General features: G+C 40.3%; 1 protein-coding gene across 2 annotated transcripts in view; it reads left to right on the top strand.

The window, feature by feature from the left end:
- The window catches only part of LOC117952083 (A disintegrin and metalloproteinase with thrombospondin motifs 2-like), a 104,539-nt gene that overhangs the window by 43,932 nt on the left and 38,229 nt on the right, over positions 1–22,378 (top strand). For both annotated transcript variants that reach the window (XM_034884181.1, XM_034884182.1), the window contains exon 3: positions 4,945–5,122. In XM_034884181.1, coding sequence (XP_034740072.1) covers positions 4,945–5,122 — 178 coding nt within the window. The remainder of the gene's footprint in view (positions 1–4,944; positions 5,123–22,378) is intronic.

Here is a 22,378-nt window from a genome sequence, read left to right as displayed (position 1 = left end):
ATGTAATGTGCAGCATTATTCCTTGTGAAGTTTACTCAAGGAAGTGTTCTTAAATTGACTGAAATAGGAACTGAAATAGATCCTACTACTCACTAGTGAGACACCTTCCTAGCTTTGGCTTTGTTAATGTGAGTCTTTGCGAAGCGGCAAAGTAATTTTTGACAACATAAACAAAGAAACATGTTTTAATTATTGGCCTTCTTCAGCCTCCAAAGAGTTTCATCACAAAGCCTAATGATGAATTGTGGCGTTTATTCCGATGACTCAATTTACTTAGCAGATTAATTGCACTTTTATTTAAACAAGCGATGCTGATTTAAGACTATTCCATACCGCGTTGACTGAGCATTAAAGAAAAATCACCTCATTCATTCATTCATTTATTTGTTCATTCATATTTATTATACAGGAAAGTTAAAAAGAAGTAGCCTTACCTTAAAATGTAAACGGGCCTGACTCAGTTTAAAAACTGGTTTTCAGCAGGTTCCTGTTCCACAGAAACATAAAACATGGTTACAGCACATTGCGACAGACATTTGTACAGGACAAATTTAGACAACTAAAACAATAACACAGTTACATAAGGACAAAGACATTTATACAAAACCTCAGCTGGGCTACACAAATACGGAAAGGGCAAACAAGGCTTGGACAATACACCAGCAAATTAAATACTGTATTAAGAAATACTGTAATAAGCCCAATTGAAAGTCATAATATGTGTGAAATGACCAGATGTGTAAAATTCTCATAAAAATTGTTCACAAAGAGGCTAAAAGGGTCAGTCATTGCCATAAAACGAACTAAGTGCCATGCAGAGGATTTTAAGACATCACCACCATGTCAGAAGATTAGAGCTGAAGTTTTGTTTGTAGCGCTCATGGCATTGAGCAGTAACATTAGAAAACCTCACATTAGAAAAATATGTCCTGGCTACTCCAAATAGTACAGAGACTTGGCTATGGACATTGGAAATTGTTATAACATTTTGGCATCTTTTTAAAAAGTAATTTTCTTGAAATCGTTCTCATAGTGTAATGTTGGCATCATTAGCATTTAATGCATAAACGTCCGTATATATTGCTAATGAGAAACAATTGAGCAGGTGGTATTTTATCCCATCACCATGTTGTGTACAGTATGTGTTGCCTTCACTATATGCAATTGATCAGATGTTGTTGTGATAGGGAGACACAAACCCAGAAATGCGGAAATGTATAATAGAAATATGAAGTAGATGCCATGACCTTTTCAGACAAATGTGAAGTGATACTCCCTGTATGTGATGTGAAAAGAATCAGAATTCTGTGATTTAGAATCAGTGAAGATAATGGTGAGATGTGAGGTGAGAACTGTGTTGGGTTTTAGTGTCTCGTGAGGGGAGTGGAGTTAATAAGCTAAATTTTTACACGTCAAACCTAATAAAACATCTTCAGGCTCATCGCCCAAAGGAGCACAATGAACTTACTGTAATAAGAGAACAGCAACTAGAGAGGCAGCCGATGCCATAGCAATCCCTAAACAGGCAAGTTATAGAGTGATGATGCTAAATATATAGCAATTACAGAGGAAATTCATGGCAGCCGCTGAAGAACCACTTGGCAGAAAAGACGTTGACACACCGGACCTGTTGACCTAACTTGGTCATCTCTAAATAACTGTGTATATTAATAGAATACGTACTTAAATACAATTAGTTTCATGAATTATTTTTGAAAAGATGGCGTGAAATAATGTTGTAGGTCATGGGAAGATATGATAGCATACTGCAATGATCGGCTCTTTGGTGAAGAACCACTCACAGGTAAAATTGTAGTGTGAGTGTTTAACCATCAATCAGGGATGTACTGTAACCGCTTACAAATACATCATTTGTATAGGATCCAAAGGTATTGGGTTTGAACGATACAAACACCATTAGATTTTTTTTGCAGTAGTATTTTCTCCCCCATCACCAGGTTGACATATTGGCCTCAAACATCACACCGTTACTTCTCAGAATAATCTAACACACAGACATCATACACTCACTGCTAGAATAAGCAGAGCTCACCCTCTACACTGATGTCCATCAAGGAGGCATTTCCATAAATCATTTAAGAACTTATTTTTTGAATATGTGCTTCTTAAGGCGTCTCAAAAATCATCAGACCCGCCTTTTTTCACTCTTATAAGGAATGCAGGTATGAAACGATAAAGAAATAGGCTAACAAAAAAATAGAGACTGCAGAGGTGTACTGCATATACAGTAGTTTTAAGTTTGGGAATTTAGGTTCATTCTCATAATGTCATGAGTTTTCAGCATACAGTAAAGTATTGTTTGGCAGTGCAGAATAAAGCTTGACTGATGTCACCTTGTTGCCTGGAGAAATGTTGCATGACTTGACAGTAGACAGGAAAATAACAAGCTGCACTTAGGGGCCGTCTAAAAAGTGCATTCAACAGTAGGTAGACTGTTTTTTTCTGAGATGGTGCTCCACTACTAAAATATTCAGAAACAGATCATTTTGTTAAGTTGATTTTGTTCTTGTAGCCTAACTACATGTGGCCCTTAGCCCTGTCTTTGAATAACCCAAATGGTGTTGCCACATTAAGGCTGCTGGGGTACTACCGATGAATTTGAATTCTCTCAGTTGTTCTGGACACAGTGTTTGGACAAGCCTCCCCGCAATCCCCTCGACTAGGACTTGGCTTCCCATGCTTTAGAGGAGATAAAGACAACGCTTCTCACTATGGAAATGTGTGCAGACGCTTTGATGCTTAATACACTTTGGTTTTTCAAAGTACGTGTCCACTTCTTTAGCTCCCTGACAGCGTCCCCTCTCTAACCCTCTTACGCCCCCACTATGCCGGCTCTGATCGATCCAGCCATGTCTCCCAGTCCCACATGTCATCTTTTTTCTTTGACACAGCTCTCCTCTCTCCACTGCTTGGTATTCTGGAGTGGGAATGCATGCACCATCGCAGATCCATCAGCTCCGATCGGAATGCCGCACCACGGCTCGGGGAAATGGAGGGATGAGAAGAGAGAAAGAGGTGGAGGGAGAGAAGGAAAAGGGGAGGGAAGTGAGGGAGAGGGCAGGTCAGTGGCTTGTCGACATCCTTCCGGGACCAAACTTCAGACTGACGGGGAGAATAAGATAGAGGGAGAGAGAGTGAGGCAAGAAAATGAGTACCTCTTTATTTCTGAGGGACCACTTTTGTTAATATCCATTTCCCTTTAAATCATCTTCTCGGAGGAATTCAAGCAACACACAGTTCTTATACTCCAATTCCTTTAGAGCTCAAATGATTCAATAGGTAGTAAGTATGCTACAGGAAAAGAATACATCTTTAGAGTCTAGGTGCTCTCATAAGTTAAAACATATTTGTCATTCTATTTATGTGAAGTCACAATTTTATTTATAGGTGGCCTAGACAGCTCAACAGAGTGCAGCCTAAAGAAAACACATGAGAATAGACATGACAAATAAATTGTAAAACATCTTCCACACTTTGACAACACGTATGCAGCAGTTAGTAAGAAAACACACACACACACACACACACACACACACACACACACACAAACACACACACACACACACACACAAATAAAAATCAAAAATTACTTCCAGCAGGAGAAAGATAGGAAAAACTTCATTAAGAACTACAGAGGAAGGATTCCAGAATTGGCAGACAATAGGTGAGTTTATGGTAGATGAATGTAGTAGCAGTAATAGAATTTAAAAAAATGGAGAAACTAAGTAAGTGAAGAAACATGGAAGTTCAGTGTAATACGTTCAAGGGTTTTTGGCAAAGAGTGGTAAGTGTTTATCTTTCAAGAAACCTCATACCAACTTTGTCTTTAACTTCTTTTTTTACAATGAATATTGCTTTCTAGATATGTTTCCATCTATCATCATTCATTATGTACATTACATGTCTGGAACTATCAAATTCATATTTGTTCAGGTTTTAAATGTGATATTTATACATACTTTATACTCCTACAAATAGTCTAATACAATCCGCCATTTGTAGTTGGTCATTGTAACCCAGGGTGGCATTTCTGTATCTCTCAGCTAAACTCTGTGCAGTACAGTCCACACTGCTTTTCATAACACACATTCCTCTGTAATTTACACTGTAGTTTTCACCATCAGCTCACTTTCCTCTCTTCAACTCGCTCATCATCCCTTCCTTCTCCTGTCTGAGGGGAGGGAGAAGCAGACAAGCGCTGATCGCATCAATGTCTCTCTTCTTCATTTATCACTCTTTCTTTTGTGCTCTTCCTCTCCAAAGCCTCCATTCTCTCAGTGTTTTCTCCCCCATGGCTTTCCTCTACAGCAGTGTGTTGCCTTGGTAATTACCAGTTGTCTTAAACAGACAGATGGAATAAGAGAGAGTGACGGGCAATTTTCCCAGTGCCTGTTCTCCCCGTTTATGTGTGTGTTCTGTATGCACGCTTCTTAACTTCTCTCCATCTCTTTCACAGTCTCTTCTCTTACTTTCGGCCTCACTCTCTCCATGTGAGTTTGCCTTGGTGCATGTCTCACGTGTGTTTGTGTGAGTATGTGTGTGTAAGGCGGACTTGGGGAATTACCTGACAGAATGTGATAGTTTAGGATGGGAGTGGTTGTGTTGGCCGTTTTAGAAGCCAGGTGTCACTCTGGATCTTTGCAGGTTCCCAGGAGGGATCACTGCTCTCCCATCCTCTTCTCTTCCCTCCCAGCATGCCCTTAACGCAGCAGTGGGGTAAAGGGAAAAGGACTATTTCAATCTCCTTACTGTCAGGGCAAGAGAGGTGGGGAGGGGTGGATGGAGAATATACACAATGTGTGTATTGTAGTGAGTGAATTTTCCTAGTGCAGTATGTGTACTTCCTGAATGTTTAAAAAAGCACAATATAAATTGAATGCATATTATTACTATTAGTATTTAATTTTCCACACTATCTTTCAGGCTGGAATGATCAAGATGGAGAAAGAGGAGTTTTTCATCGAGCCAGTGGAGCGGGGCGACGGAGTGATAGAAGAAGAAGAGGAGGAGGGAGGAGGAGGAAGGACGCACGTTGTCTATCGTTCCTCAGCTGTAAAGAAAGCGCCCATCAGCAGCAAGGCGGCAGACTACCACTCCAGAGGTCAGTCTGTGGCTCCAACTATGCCATCCTCCACTTTTACACACTTTTCACTGAATCCTGCCCACTTCAGCTCTGCGCTCTATTTAACTCCACCTTCTCCATATTTACTGAAATTATATAGAGAAACCTAGTGCAAGCTCCGCCCCTCATCGTTCAACAGGAATTGAAAACCTACGTTATGATTTGCTCAGATTTTTTTATTTTTTTGCAGTACATTCTCAAACACTACACAGACTATTCAAATAAGCTAGTATCCTCAACCACTCTTGACATACACACACACACACCTGCTTAAATAATCATATCAAACTATTGTATGCAAAGACAGCGACTCACAGCTTGAGCATACCCTGCCGTCAACACCTTAACACACTTAAACGCATCCTCTTGTCACTGCACTAATTTCCCACAGAGAAATGAGCGATATGGAGACACACATGTTTGAGTGCTAAGGTAGCTCCCTCTGTATCTTTTATAGAATTACACGCTGCCTTGGCTGCCTCAACAATTAACAGCTGGCACTCAAGTCTGTAGTTTCTCGTTGTGTCTGCCTCCATTTTCCACTCTACAGATTTAATAAGTGAAGTGAAACAACAAGTATTTTTTTAGAGGGAGAATCATACTTACAGTTTGAATCAGCATGTCAGCTCTGGGATAAGAGATAAGGAAGACAAATATGTATTCAAATAGGCTTTAATACTCAAGGAGTGAACGTTATTATGCAAGCACAATTATATTTCCATCATAAAAATGTTGATGTCCTTCAGTTTTTTTCTTGTATTTATCTTCTTTACAATAAAATAAGAAAAACATCTGACCTAAATGCAGTAAAATGAGGTTGTTCAGCTTGCTTCTAGGTAAAAGTGTTGATACAAGAGGAATTGCACTTAAATCAATTTGAACTGAACAAAAAACATAGACGTTACGCTCAATTTGGAAGTATATTTTTAATTTTATATAAGCTAAAGGGAAATGTCCAATTCTCATGTTTCTAATGCCGCTCTATTTTAGTAACTCTCTACAGTAAGACATGTGAAAAAACAGCATAGAAACTCATGTTTCAACCTTGTGTTAGCCTGGGTGGAGCTTTTAATGTGCATGAGCAATATGGCTCGTATCATAGTATCAACACATACAATTCTCTGCAAAACATAATAACTAAGACTCTTAACTGCTCTCAAAATGCAATCAATATAGCAGAGTGAACACTACATAAACAGTATCTATATATTGGCTCACCCCAGGTAATGTGGAGCATACAGTGTATTTAGTACTTGCTGTAAGACTTCAGACATAATATTGGATATATTGTTGCTTTATTTTTGATAAATAATTTTGATGGGAAAAAAGATTAGTCAAATTCCCAGAAAATAGGATAAGTCATGTCAGCTGTACTGTGAGGGGTTTACTTGGCTTGTAATATATTACTGCAAAACCTGCCTCAGGCTTGTGTCAATAGAAGTGGCTGCCCAATCACCGTGATTGATCTGATGCCTAAAAGTCAATCAGTTGTGACCTCAATCTGTGCAAGAGTCTGCATCTCAACTAATCACAAAGCGAAAGATATTCTCATGGAATCAAGTCTCCCATGTTGTAAAGGAGCGAGACGAAGCGCTTTATAACGGGTGGATCGCAATAGATAAGATCTGCGTCTTCCTATTCTGAGCAGTTGACTCAAGAATGTCTAATAATATACGGAGAAAGAGAGTTTCCATAGGAACACCCACTGAGGACAGACTGCATTAGAGTAACACAGATCTGCTCCCACTGTTACTGATACCTGGCAGTACATACACACACACACACGCACAAAGAGCGAGCATGCACACATTGACAAAAACTATACAGAAAGTCACACACACATACAGGATGTAACTGCACGCAGCTTACACAACTCCCTTGATCATACATTTACACTTCTGAACACACATACATGCTGCATGCACACAGACACACAAACACACACACACAACACGTCCCACTGCTTCTTGTTGCCTTTGAATCTTTCTCTCTAATGAAGAGTGGGGTGCAGATCAATAGCGTAGGATAGAACAGGCCATTGTGTGTGTGTGTGTGTGTGTGTGTGTGTGTGTGTGTGTGTGTGTTTGTGTGTGTGTGTGTGTGTGTGTTGGCGTGGGCATGAGTTCTGTGGTCGTCTGGCTTTGAGTGCTAGGATTTTCAAGGCCAAGCAGACAGACAGACAAGCAGGCATGTGCTGCTCCCAGTAGCATTTGATGTGGATCTCTCACTTTGTTTCTCTTCTTTTTTTTTTCCTTTTTTATCTTTGTCTTAGCTATTCTAGACCACAAGATTATGTAAACACAGGTTTACGTTCCAGTTGTTCCATCACATCGCTGTAAAATCAAAGCCACATGGACACATAGAAAGCACATTACAGATCCTGCTGCCTTTACACTTCTTTCCCAGTTAAAAAGAACTTCCCTCATATTTCTCAGACAATCACCCCCCTGTAGATCAATCAGGGACATTAACGAATGAATTAATAATCAATCAATCATTTCTGGAGATCTTCTTCGCCAAGCCTACTTAATTCTCAGGCAGTTATTGAATGTTGGACTCATTTCCTGGCTAAAGACAGAGGGAAGGACGTTATATTTAGCAAGGTAATAGAGGAGCTCAAGAAGTACAGAAAGAGAGCGATGAAGATTGGTTACTTACACCATAAGCTGAGGAGGTGTGAATCAATGTCCTAAGAGGACAGAGCGGGCTTTATTATTAATGTGGCACATTCGTCAATTAATCGCTGCTGCAATAGAAAAAGAAGGATTGCCATTCCTTTCTTTTTTTCGCTGTGCGGACAGTGCTCAATCTTTCAATCTGTCTTTTCCTCGCCCCTTACATTTTCACGTTCTTTCATCGGTGGTTTTGATCAATGTCTTTCTGTTTTGCTAATTTTAGTTCCTTTTCTTCCCTTCTAATGCCTTCGCACCGGCCATAGCTGTGGCCCGAGGCATGTGTTCAGGTTGTCTGTCAGTCCGTCCGTCCCATTCTTTTGAATGCAATATCCCAGCAACCCTTGAAGGGAATGTCTTCACTTTTGGCACAAACATCCACTTGTAATAAACAATCACCTGATTTGATTTTAAAGGCCAAAGCTCGAGGTCACTGTGGCCTCCCAAAATGTATTATTGCCCACAGCTCAAGATTTCAGTTCGCACAAATGTCTAATGGGATGTAATGAAGTGATGATTGACTTTTTCTTTCTCAACAATATTCTCTGTCAAAATGATTCTCTGTCTGGCAAGACATTGATGGAAACTGCAACTTTACTGTTTTTATCTTTACTTGTTTTTTTTTGACACATTGACACGCCCAAACAGATGGACTAGCAGAGGGCTTTTTTTGCCCAGAATCCCCCTTACCCAGTCTGCTAGCTGGACTAAACTCCTACATAAATATTAAACATAAAAGTCACAACGTTTCTACATGACTGTTGTATGTTATGCTTTGGTAGCATACGCTCAGCAGTCAGCACACACACATGGTAGGTTATAGAATTGTGTTACCAAATGTAGTTCTTTGAAGCTGACTTGTTTTCATTGACATTTTGAAGACCTGTATTGTTCTCAAGGCCGAAAGGCCCCCTGCAGCGTCTGGGGCATTTAGCTTGTGGACTGACACTGGGCGGAGGACTGAGGCAGCTACACAGGACCCCATGTATCTGCACAAAGCCAGCATTTGTTTTACCCCTAAAGCACTGCTGTTCTGTGCTATTCTTTTATGTATTGAGCTGTACTGTTTTGCGATATGTCATTCTAGGCTGATGTGAGCTGAGTTAGGTCACTGTTGTTGTGTTGTTGGTGAATGCCGCGTCGCACAGCAGCGATACAATGATGCGTCAGCTTGGGCCTGAGCTGAGAGGAAATTGAAGGGGGTCAGACAGAGGCCAGTGGTGCTGGTCCCTGTTGCTTAATGTCTTCCTCTCGTGTCCTGAAAACGAAGGCAGCTCTCTTGAGAGCGCACTCTCTCTCACTTCACTCCCTTTCCCTTCTCTGTCTGTGCTGGTGTGACACAAGGATAGTCATATGGTGCAGCGGTTTTAAGAGTTGACTTGTGACTAAGCACTTAGAGATGGAAGCACACACACACACAACTCGTATATGACCTGTACTCATCTTCAGTATGTAACAGGGGGTCCTAGCACAAATTTTGCAAAACAGTGATCCCAATCCCATTTAGACAATTAGGCAGGTGTGGATGAGAAAACAAAGCCTTTGTTTTCTCATCCAACACCTTTGTTACAAAGGTCAACTGTACAAGTATTACTAAATCTGTCCATCGTAAACACCCTTTTCAGGTGTGCTCAGTTGTAGGTTTTCCTTCACATAGTCATAACTTGTTTCCGACCTGCCTTATTGTCTGACCACTATATCATAATAAAAAAAAAAGACATTGGTTAATCACTACATAACAGATACAATACATTGATACTCATCTCATTTCTAACCAGATTAACTTGACTTTTTCCATTTCCATTACCTGGTCAAGATCCTGAAGCAACATATTCCCATTTCAGCCCAGTCTTCCCATTCCCGGTGTAAGCCCTAGCATGAATTAAATCAAGAGCTGTCAGTTCTGAGTGTCTTTGGGCTGCTGTTATAAGCTCTAAAACCAGTAGTTTTAGAAGGGAATTCCTTCACCGTATACAGCCTATGTAAACAATGTCATCTTCCAAGGCTTGTCTGAGGCCAAGCATTTTTAGCACAAAAATACCCAAAGCTCTCGAGAATTTAAAAACAAACCACAGTGAACAATTTTAGTGTGGATGAATATGGGGTTTTCAAATCCAAGTATAGCCTTTTCAAGAATGGAAGGTGTTAATTGAAAAGCATTTAAATAGGATCAAGTAGGAGAAAAGTTCATTTCTTTTCACAAACTGTTTGCTTTCCCTAACATAAACCTTACAGCCAGTTAAATTTGATGGATACACAACAAGTCCTTGCCATACCACAGGGAAATTATTCTAACAAGGCACTGGTCACAGATCAGCGGGTTGAACAGCTCTGGCCACATTGTAGCAGCAGCTGCTGCTGATTTCACATCAGCAGAGCAGCGTCGCCGCATTCTGTTACACAGCTTGCATTATAGACGGAACATGTGTACTTTATATGCAATGTTTAATGCCATATAATAATATGGGCGTTATACTGGGCAGTAGGGATCCACTTTAAATCAGCAGTGTGCTTTAGTGCATACCTGCATAACTACGCGCACAGGCAGCCAAGCGGAAAGATACACACACACACACAGCACTGAGACACAGCAAGTCCTCTCACGTGTGTACACTACACACACACACACACACACACACACCACACACAGCATATATGTGGGAATGACTGCCGGCCCAGGTGTGCCTCTGGGAGGAAATTACAGTGTTAGGGGGGGAAGTATTTCAGCAGCCAGCTGCTTCCTCTCTCCCTCTCTCTGTGGCCACTGGCTGTATCCCTGGAGAGCATGACTGGCTTTTTACCATATCTACCATGCATGCGTGCGTGCGCACGTGTGTGTTCGCACAGTCATGCATTCCTGTGTGTTTATGTTCATACCTTTGCATTCACAGGTTTCTTTCTTGCCTGTTTCACTCATGACTGACTGACAGTACTTGTGTGTATTTGTCAGTGCGCCTACACCGCGTGCCTCTGTATTCTCCCTTTGGCTTGTCTGACTCCTCACCTGATAAGCTCCCAGCAGGCCCTCCTTTGAGCCATCACTCACTGTGCCACAGTGCTGCTTTAGACAGAGCAGAACTCCTGGGATAATATCAGGGTGCGGCCAACCTCTGCTCCAGTCTGCAGCCGCCACTGCCGCACTGACCCACGCACAGTCTGTCTGTCTGTCTGTCTGTCTGTCTGTCTGTCTGTCTGTCTGTGTGGAGACAAAGGGAGAGTAAGCGAGAAGGGGATGAGCTGGAGAAGGGACGCCTTGGATAGATCCAAGGGGTCTCGTTTATCATAGCCTTAGTCACTATAATTATGGTGATCATAGTGTTTTGACAATATTACCACTGAGCGGTGGTACTGCCTTTGATGTGGTGCTTCTGTTTTCAGTACCAGACTCTTGGTGTCAAAATGCTGCTGCATAACTGTGTGTGTCCTTGCATTTCTGTATTTGTGACAATGATCATCCTGCATTACTTGGGTTCTGGGCAAAGGTTGTGATTAGCAAAGTGGTGATCCCAATCTTAAATTGGGACCACTCAAGAGGTCAAAGGATGATAACTTACAGTATATAGAAATTACTGTAAGAAAAAAAAAAGAAAGAATTCTCCTACAACAAATTACATTTCCTTGTAAAGATTTTCTGTTGCCATGAGGAGTTTGCATCCATTTGCATATCTGCAATTAGTGCTGAACTACTAACTCTGACCTGTTTTGTTGTTGTTAAAAACAACAAAAAAATGCACAGATTAGGATCAAAGACATTTTTTTCATCTTTCCAAACATTTTTGATATTCTCAATTTCAAGTGGTTAATTTCATAAGGGAAAATTATAGGAGCATAAATTACTGTAAAGTATAGGGTAAGGGTAAGTGTATTCACAGTATGTGTGTGATGACATTGGAGAACGTGTTCAGGCGTTATAATAAGATCATACAGCTGTCTAGACTTAGTCATATTTTTCACAGTTTCTGTACCTAAAGGGATAATTTGGAACTTTTGAAAGGGGGGGTTGTATGACGTACTTATCCAGAGTAGAGTAGATTTATTTGATTATGACAACGCACATTAATCAACATTTCTGTAAATGCACCAGTGTTAGCCAGTCGGCTAATTTTCAACTGTAGTCCTAGTTAACTAGCAGGCATGTCTTTATGGTGGATATAAATTGGAGCTCCCGGAAGAAACCCACCTAAACACGAGGAGAATATGCAGACTCGACACGGAAAGGCCTGGAATGACCTGAATTCGAACACAGAACCGTCTTGCTGTGAGGCAGAAGTGCTAACCACTGAACCACCGTGCTTCCCCAGTCAGTGTTCTTAGAGTAGATAGCGGTCCGCACGCTCCCAGTTTGGAGAAACAAAAGCTATCCAATGTACTGCTATGGATGGGGGCTGCAGCAAAACACATTTAAAACCTAAAAAAAAGGTCTACATAGGGGCCTCTGGTTAGCTCACCTGGTAGAGCGGGCGCCCATAAAAAGACGTTTTTTTGGCCGCATGTTCGAAAATAGACCCACGTGAAAAATAAACATCAGTTTATGTGCTTTAATTAGAATATTTTCAACATTTAGATTGCCGTCAGACTCAACCATAGAACGTGCAGATTTGTACACCCGTTTAGTCTCATAAAGGTATCCTCTTGTCTCCACAGTGAATAGAATTTCTTCGTTGCTGTCATAATCATTCATTTTTATCTCCTTGTATTTGTTTTTTCCATAAAGTCTGACCCAGTCAGCTGATCTGAGGTGTAATACAGTCCTTGTCCGTTTCTCCTAACTGGGGACGTGCCAACAGCCATCTACTGTAGGTAATACTCAGAGTATTGATAAGTGCGTCATACAACCCGACTTCACAATATCCAAACTGGGCCCCTGGTTAGCTCACCTGGTAGAGGTTTACTCCTCGACGCAGAGGCTGCAGGTTTGAATCTGACCTGCAGCCCTTTGCTGCATGTCTTTCCCCTTCTCTCTCCCCTTTCAAGTCTAAGCTGTCCTACCAGGTCTAAAAATGCCTAAAAAATAATCTAAAACAGTATCAGAACTATCCCTTTTAACAAAGACACAACAATAGTAAAGAAAGTAGTGCAATTCATATTTTAGATCCTATGAGCAATGTACATGCGTGCATGCAGTAGCTGGACTATGAATGTGAAATAGTATTCTTATTTTTAATGTATGCATGGCTCACACACAGCAGCAGGTGGAACTGTGTGACGTACAACAGACCTCCCTGGAGGTGGCCACTGTTCTGTGTTAGCATCAGTTATGTAACCAGCCAACCTAAGGGACAGAAGCTCATGGATGATGAGATGATGTGTGACTTCCTTCCTCCCACTACTGTCACAATGCTACAAACACACTCTATACACATGCACACACACACACACACACATGCACACTCTGTGTTAAATCAGGCACTCCTCAGAAAACTGTGGGAGCCACTGCTATCTCTGAATAAGCTTCCTTGATGTGCACGCTTGAGCACGTAAATGTGAAATTGTTTTCTAAAGTTAAAGCTTCCACACAGTATGAGTAACCACTCAGTGAAACACCATGTAGAAAATAATGTAGCAATGTGTGTGTGTAAAGGGGATGTAATACGATGGCAGCTGATTCCGAGGTTAATGGAGCCTCTCATGTGAATGAGGCTTACATCGCTCTGGAGAAACAAATACATGCACCGCTATTACAGCAGTTTCCTCATTCTGTGTGTGCGGTAGTTATCTACTTAGTGACGAGTAAATATGTTCCGCAAGTGCAAAACCATTGAAGTTTGTGGATTTGCCCTTTTACTATGTGTTTTTATAAGACATGTAATCTGTATACAATTTGCACAAAGCCAGAAACATGAAACAATAAAAATGTGGTTAAAAAAAATTCTGGAGCTTTCAACCAAATCACATGATCTTAATCAGCTGATGTGTTTACATGCAAACTCAGTAGCTGTTTATCGAAAGCACTTTTTAGACTTCATGACTGTCTTAAATGTAGTAACTCAAAGTAAACTTACTATCTTTTTCCAGAGTATGCAACTCTATCACACCTATAGTCACAAACACAAAGTCCTAATAACTAAGAAAGCTCCATCTGCTGATGAAGATCATGTGATGTGGTTGCAAAGCACCAGCAAATGATTTTTAATATTCACAAACAAAACAAAATGTGATGCTATTTCTGTACATAATGACAATAGTGCTCAGACATCCATGTCATAAAAATGAAATTGTCAAAGTGGAGTATGCGCCTCATGGCTGCTGTCTTATTAGCAGAGTGATGTGTTGTGGTGGGAGTTTGTTAGGCTGCAGTTCATTTGTCGCTGCACACCCTAGGGAAGGTTAATTGAATAAGATACAGCTCTGTGCTTCTCATTCAATGATGGCTATAATACTAGCCATGACCATCAAGTAGAGAATAGCAAATGGCTAAGAAGGTATGTTAATAATCGGTAGGACAGGTTATAGATGTTTATTTTCATTTCATTTGATGAAGAACTGTTGGATCTCTATACTGTACACATAATAGAGGAGGGAATGAGAATATTCAATCATCTTCATCTTCCTATGTTGTCAGTTCTTTGTTCCCACTGAGCTGGCTGATGTGTCTTGTAGCATTAGTCTGATGTGTTCAGATTTAGCTCAAATAAAAGTGGAGAATGGCTGTAGAGATCAGAGGATGGAGAGTGGGAGGAGAAAACAATGCCCGCTTAGAGCTTAGCAGGAGCTGGAAATACACATTTGTCACTCTGTTTACTGCGCCCAATGACCCTGAGTCACTGTCAAATCTAGATGGGTCATGTTGTGGTTCTCTGTTCGCTGTCAATCCCTGACCTTTTAATGGTGCGAGCTTGTATGGATAAATTACAGTAACACTATGATGGTAGGAGGCAAACTGCAGACTGGGTTATTAGTCTTCATTTTTCAAAGCTACAATAATCTAATGATGCTTTTTAATTGTGTTTTCTTCATCTCGCATGCAAACCCTGTGTATTGTGGCTGCGGCAACATAATTGAGTCACTCTCAAGTGGTTGAAAGACCATGTAGGGCAAACCATAGCCTTTTATCCATAATTGGGTATTATAATTAATTGCAATTTAATAGAATGCATATAAATTTTTCCATTTACAATCTTTATAATGTATTATAGCAAATTATCTTTATCCTTATTACTGAAAAATGAAATATTACACAACTGCCAGATTTGATTTGAGTTTGGAGAAAAATGAACAGCAAGATTACATGGAAATGGAAAAACTCTTTCAAAGAAATACTATATATACTGTATACATACTGTATATAGTTAGTTATATGCAGTATATACAGTATATATACGTGTGTGTGTATGTGTGTGTATATATGTATATATTTTTTAAATATATATATTTATATAAAATATATATTAATATATTTATTTCTTGAAGCTGCACTTTCATATGGCTTTTTGTAGTTTTACTTATTTAAACCTAATTTACTTACACTTACTACTTGTTGTCTGGAGTTTGCACCTTCAGGGTTGAAAGCACTTAATTGGAAGTCGCTTTGGATAAAAGCATCAGCTAAATGACATGTAATAATGTAATGTAATGATCTGTCTGGCATTACATTACACATAACGTTTGATAATGTAAGTTTAGGTAATGCGATGCTGATAATCTCATAATAACCACATCAGAAGCTAAATAAATCAGATCAGGGTCGATTTGAAGTGTTGGTTTTACTCTACTGGGACAGCCAGACTGTAGGGGTCGTCAGTTTTAGAATATTCAGTTTGTTCCGCTGCGTCTGAGGAGCGTGTAATAGATATAAATTGAGCCAGTGGTTTCCACAGTAAGTTAAAAGTGACTGTTTTATGCAATGTGTCCTCTGCAGCTGTGGTCACAATCACGCTGAGACAGAAAGGAAAGAGAGCGCGCTGGCATGCTTCGCTGCCGTGCTCTTCATTTGTCTGTGTGTTGTCATAGAGCGGCTTATGTGCGAATTCTACCTCTCATGCCAAATGTGTCATCCTGTAGCAATGCAAGGGAGATGGATCATCCTCCACAGCAGATCTGCTGACGTCGGAGAAAAGTTAGTTCACTTCCCTGGCATATTACTCACGTTCCCCCTGTGATCCTTTTCTTTCTCCAGACTTCCTACCATCGCTCAGAACTCTGGGAGATTTCCCAATCAAGCTGACAAACCCCAGTGTTCTGGCTTGTGTCCGTGAATGTGCGTGTGTTTGTGTGTATTACCCTGCTCATGAACAGAAGCTAACCCCTCCCTTTGCTTTCTTCTACTGACCTCTATTCATCTATCTTTTGTTCCTGTCCTCCTCCACTTCCTTGAACCAAGCAAGCAAACTTTACCAGTCAGTCACACACAGTCAAAAGAAATTCTAATAAAATCTAATATAGTCATGTAAATAAAGCAAAAATAAAACACAAAGAAACAAGGAGAACAAATAACCCCCCAGATAAAACATATAAAGAGAATGGACATATCACACATTTAAAACACATGTTACCTAAATGCCTCTCTGAACAGACTGGTTTCTAGCTGTTTTTTTAAAGAGTTCACACAGACCAACTACCTTAAGGTTATTGGGAGACTATGTCACAGCTTTATCAGCTACCGACTGAAAGGCACAGTCTCCCCGAGTTTTGTCTGAGGGACACCTGAAAAACACTGAGCAGAGGACCTGTGCAGCCAGGGCAGAGAGATTAAAATAGGTGTAAAGTGTCAAAGGTCTAGCAGCAGCATTTTGAACAGTTTGTATACGGTGTAGAGAAGATCAATTAAGGCAGGTAGAAAGCGATTTACTGTAGTCCGAACCTAATGAGATAAAATGTTACTATCATCTCATTTTCATATCTTGACACAACAACCTGAGTTTTGCGATGTTTCTTAGGTGGAAGAAACGTGATCAAGTCAGCGTCCTATTATGAGCATCAGAACTCAGGGGTTGGTCAAAAATAACACAAAGATTACACAGAATAGCTCGAGAAGAAGAGAATAACGCATCAAGGTTCTACTTGATCGCTGACTAAAGGTTATCAGGGGAAAAAATTTAACCTTAAATTTTTTCTGCATTTAATTGCAGAAAGGTGTTTGCCATTTAGAGCCTACTGGGCCTGGTTGTCAGTATATTAAAATACAATAAATAGGATTAAGCCACCCAACTCTGCACACCAGCAATTCAAAAGATGAATAAGGTCCAGCATGTAAACTTGTTCCAAAAAAACAAAGGCAAGTCCACCAGCTACCATCCATTCCTTCTCTTTCATTTTCCTGTACCTCCTTCCTCGCTTCTCTTCCTCCTTCTCCACTTCCCCACTCCTTAAAGTACAACTTAACACCCGGCTGAAAAGCAGTGTTTTACTGCCTACTCTGGTTAAAAGTTTACATTACTGCTGGGTGGGGTTGGGTGTGCTCTGTTGCACCTGTAACTACAGTGAATGGTGTGTTGATGCATCCGTTACAACACTGCAGCAAGGTGAGAAAGTAAAGCTCTGAAGGTGAGCACATAGATCACGGCCAGGATCAAAAGTTAGTATAAAAGTCAACTGTACATATACTTGTAGTTTAGTAACTCAAAAAATGCATCACATTCATCGTTTCCTGTGAATCCCTCATGCATGTGAAGGCAATTTTAATTCAGTGGTCTCATTTTCCCCCAGCTCTGGCATTCCTTAATACTGTATGTAAGATTGGAAAACTGGTCATATATTTGGTAAAATGTGCACGGTTATTATTAGCAGCAGATGTCAATCTCCACACCATCCTCACCTACGTTGTAGACAGGAAATTAAAAGACAGAACAAAGGAGTTGCTCTTCTTTGTTGATAACTTAATTGCAGAGTGTAAATACATTAAATGGCCATTGCTAAAAAAAAATACCAACTATAAATAGTGTCAAAAACTGGGTCTGATTTCATGAAAATTAGGATTAAGGAATATCTTTTCACTCCTGCCCCTGAATCCCCTCTGGCATCCCTGCTGTAATGACTCCGAGCCAGGTTTGAGATCACAGCATGTCTGACTATGCAAAGAATGAATCACACACAGTATGGGCAGTAAGTTCACTTCTGGCTCCTGTTCTTCCACATTTGCTCTCACTTTGTCTCTCCCTATTTGAATTCTTGAATGGCAACAATATCACAAGAGCGTACATGTTCCCATTCTCATAACCCTATTTGCAAGCCATATTTCATTACATAGTTCTTAATCAATGTTTCCTGCATCAAATATATACATACATGTATATATTATTTATGTACAGTACATATACCTGGGGTTTCTGTGGTGAATTTTGAATATATCCTGTAGTGTCTCTGTATCTATTGTATGCTGGTTGTTGTCTTTGGGAGATGAACCGTTCATCAATAAATTGGCACAGATTTAAAAGGTTGCTCTTTTTGGGAAAGATAGGAATGCCTCAGAGGCTCAAGTTCATGGCTGGACTATCTGTAATGTAGCTGTTCATATGATGTTCAAGCCATTAAAAAAGAAAAAAAACTAAATGGTTTTTAAATTAACTACTGGGAACAGTGTGAAATGTTTCACCAACAAAGCTGCCATCGAGGCCTTTCAGAAAAAAATAGAAAAAAAGAATTTGACACGAGGAACTGTTTTAAGATCCCAGCAAATAAAACAGGAATACTGCGTTGGTGAAAGCAGCCACACTGTTACAACCTCTTTATGTGGGTTATTTTTACTCTGAACGCAGATACATATTGCAATTACTAATGTTTAGTTGAGCTGTTAGAACACAAAGCTTGCTAAACCCTGTTAATTATGTCTAGAGAGGTTAAAAGAAGATATAATTCTGTTGAAATATAAGATGACATACTGTAATTCTTTTAGTGGAGAAGTTCTAATCTGCTTTAATCACAGCTTTGATGGGTTTGTGGCTTTAATGCATCTTCTCTATTGACACACCCACACAATCTATAAATGTGGAGATCCCTCAGTATATCTTGTGTATTTGTGTGATGCTCTTTGAAACTGTTATTTCATAACACTAGCGGGCATATTTATTTCCTGTAGCAGAATTTATCCGGCACACATGAAAAACACACACAGCGACAGACACGGTGGCTGTGTCTTCCTGTGACAAGCGTGTTGCTCTCTCTGTCTGGGTAGTCAGGCCTGAGATTGCCAATAAATAGTGGCCAGTGGCCTTCAGCATCACCAGCGGGGAGAGATTTGTGTCCTCGTGCCTGATTGGTCCAGACTCGAGGAAGAGAACAAACCATCTCGTTAATCAAGGAACACTGTAGGGACACTGTGTGTGTGTGTGTGTGTGTGTGTGTGTGTGTGTGTGTGTGTGTGTGTGTGTGTGTTTCTGTGCCACCCGCACTCGTTGCTGGTGGCACGTTGTCAAAATCCTGAATGTGTGTGTGTGTGTGTTTGTGTGTGTGTGTGTTAGTGTGTGTGTTAGTGTGAGAGAAGAAGCTAGGCAGAGAAAGTGTGTGTGTGTGTGTGTGTGTGTGTGTGTGTGTGTGTGTGTGTCTGAGCAATATTATGTCAGGCAATTGAGACGGCAGCAGTGCAGAGCTGAGCCGATGGATGACAGATGACTGGGTGTTAAAGGCCGCAGGAGCAGCCATGACTCTCTCACACACACACACACACACACCTGTGTGCACAAACTCCTAACTCCCGAAGCTGTCACATTATAGTCCTACCTGTGCTTACATTCCTCCTAGCACCAATTTTACCTTCAGGGCTGCCAAATAAAGTCTAGTGCAATGTCAATTATCGTCACTCTGTTGCTGTTTGACCTTAAATAAGGTGCTAAATTCTCTCTGTTTTCTAAACACTGAACTTTTCATTAATAAGGAAAGCAGTATTTTAAGATTCATCTCTTAACTTTTTAAAGCTGTTTAACTACTTCAATAACAACACCTGTGTTTGCTTACTTGCTCCTGTGTGCCTGGCTGTGTCACACTGCCAGGTTTAGGGGCTCACACCCAAGCTGCACGTGTAAGTGTACTTTTTTTGATGCTGCTTAGCAAATGTTGCTCCTGCTTTTAATAGAAATTAACAAAAGTCAGCAAAAATAAGAATCCTGCAATTGTATTCAGCAAGCGCATTTGAAGTACAGTGCTCTGCTAACACATGAAGAACAACATTAATTTGAAATTCAGAGTAAGATCATGAATAAACATGACATCATGGGACTTACATTTCAGTAAATTGCTTTCTGTCTCTTCAATCCAACGTTTGTAGCTTTTTGTAGTGAAATATTTAATCTTCTGTGCATTTCCAGTAAGTCAGCGCTGACAGTTATTCCTTAAATTAGCATCCAAAAGTGGACGATCCCACATTGAATTTATCACAATTTCCATTTCCCTTCTTTGTAAACAAGAGCAAATATATGGATTCTCAAATCAAAAAGACCATATTGCACATGATGTTGGACTACACCACTGATTTTGCCCCCCTATAACATTGTCACGTATCAGCAGAATCAGAACTATGGTCTTTTCTATTTCACTCATTCTTCTTCCTTGTCAAAACATGGCACTTACATCAATGCCGACAATGCAACTCAACAGAATTACGAATTAGAAAAGATATCAGAAATATAGGCGTGTTTATTCTACAGTATCATTGGCTTATGTGGCCTGAGCTGCCAATATAAGCAGAGATGAGGAGTGACCCTCAGAGGTCTAGTAAGCTCAAATGCCACACACCCATTTTTTTTTTTTACTTTTAACAACACCTATTCTTAAAAATGAAAAACATTACATATTTACATTTTTTTAGTCTTTATACCAAAGATGCCAAGACCTGTAACTTTGACGTGTGATATTGGTGCAGTTCCCATTTAATACTCACACATATCTCCAGTTTTTGGTTTTGCTTTACAGAGCAAACGTCACTTTGTAGTCACTTTGTTAAGAAATAGTTAGTTCTGTAATGCATGCTACACTATAAACCACAACACGACTATAAGTGCACATCGGAGTCGCTGGCACTCTACAGATATAAGACCTGATCATTGCAGAAGACGTCTCGAGGGTCCCGGATCCAGAACTGGACTGAAAGATTCCCAACTGTACTGTTACATATTAAAGCACAAAACTAACTTGGCCAAATAAAAACGAATTGATTGTAACGACCGTATGATGCATTTTATGATAGCACAACTTCCGAATTCTAGCTACCCAATGAATTATGGAATTAAGTAAGTAGTTGTATCCCTTCTCTTTCTTCTATCTTTTTATATCCCCCTCTCCAACTTATTCCACTCCTCGCATTTTCTTTTCCTTCCCCCAGCTCCATCACCTGTTCTGTCCTGGAGGTAGCCCCAGGGCTGCCAGGTGTGTGTGCGTGCATGTGTGAGCAAAGCGCTCACCTGCAATTTTTTACAGCTAGTCCACCATCAATCCACATCTTACCTTAAAGTTTGTTGGGTTCATTGTGTCCAAATGTATTTACATTTATGTTGGATTGTTCATTCTCTCTGTCCATGATAGTTTTTGTCATTGGATATTTCTTTGTCAACTGTGAAGATTTCTAAAACTGATATATACTGACAAAAACTGTGTTTCAGGCCAGAAACTAGCTGTTGCACATTTATTTATCATTTACATCAACATATAATTACTCCAAAAGTTTCCAAATACTAGGTCATGATAGGCCTTTTTACTGTAATCTACAAATTCCTTACCAATATGAATTCCTTAAAACATTTGTTCCACTCAAACTTTTAAACAGACCTTAACCATCCTCTGACACTAAAATCCAGGCAATATTGTGGCAGGTCAGTGTGAAAATAATTTCCCACTCTCCCCATCTGACATACTAAGCAGCCAGCCACAGGGTCAGAGCCAGTGAAGGGAAAGGTGATGTGCTGTGTTTAAACGAATGAAATATTAATAGTCAGCCAATTAAAATAGTAGCAGTCAGAGTGTCCCAAGAATCTAGAGCAGACATTAGCACAGTACTAATAAGATGATTTCCATCAGCCACAGCCAGACAAGGCAGGTAAAGACAATGGAGGCCAGAGACCCAGGGTGGGTGGGTGCATGGGCGGGCGGCGGGTTGGGGGAATTGAAGTCGGACTTGTGCCTCTGCTTGAAAGGTGGATGAGGGTTGGGTGGTGAGAAGGGTGTCAGGACGGTCTAAAAAGATGGACAAAAGCAGTATAAATCGTCTGTTGCAAGGATTGTAGAGATGTATACGCATATTTGAGATAAAAGATTGGGCTACACGGCTTCTTTTCAATTCCTAAACAGTGTGCCCAGTTGTTTTCATTACAATCTAAAGAAATACTGATTACCTCTTCTATTTCTCTCTCCCTCTCTAGTTCTTTATTTCTCCCCTTTACCTCCTTGTCTCAATGCAGTTCAGTACAATTCATCAGGGAAATGGGAATTTTGTGGGTTCCTTGGCCTCAGAAGTACAAACACATGCAGCAGTGCACACACCAACATACAGTATGCACACAGAACAGATACACACCTATACATGCTAAACAAAAGAACAGCTGGTATAGTGTGCTGTCAAAATGTTGCCTTAATCAGTATTTGTAAATACACAACAAGCAAATAACTGCTAGAACAATATAACAGTTGGTTTAATTGT

Source organism: Etheostoma cragini, chromosome 10 (assembly GCF_013103735.1).
Source record: "Etheostoma cragini isolate CJK2018 chromosome 10, CSU_Ecrag_1.0, whole genome shotgun sequence".
In the NCBI taxonomy this organism is placed as follows: domain Eukaryota; kingdom Metazoa; phylum Chordata; class Actinopteri; order Perciformes; family Percidae; genus Etheostoma; species Etheostoma cragini.
The sequence above is the reverse complement of the archived record's forward strand: the minus strand, read 5'-3'. Positions and strand labels throughout refer to the sequence as shown.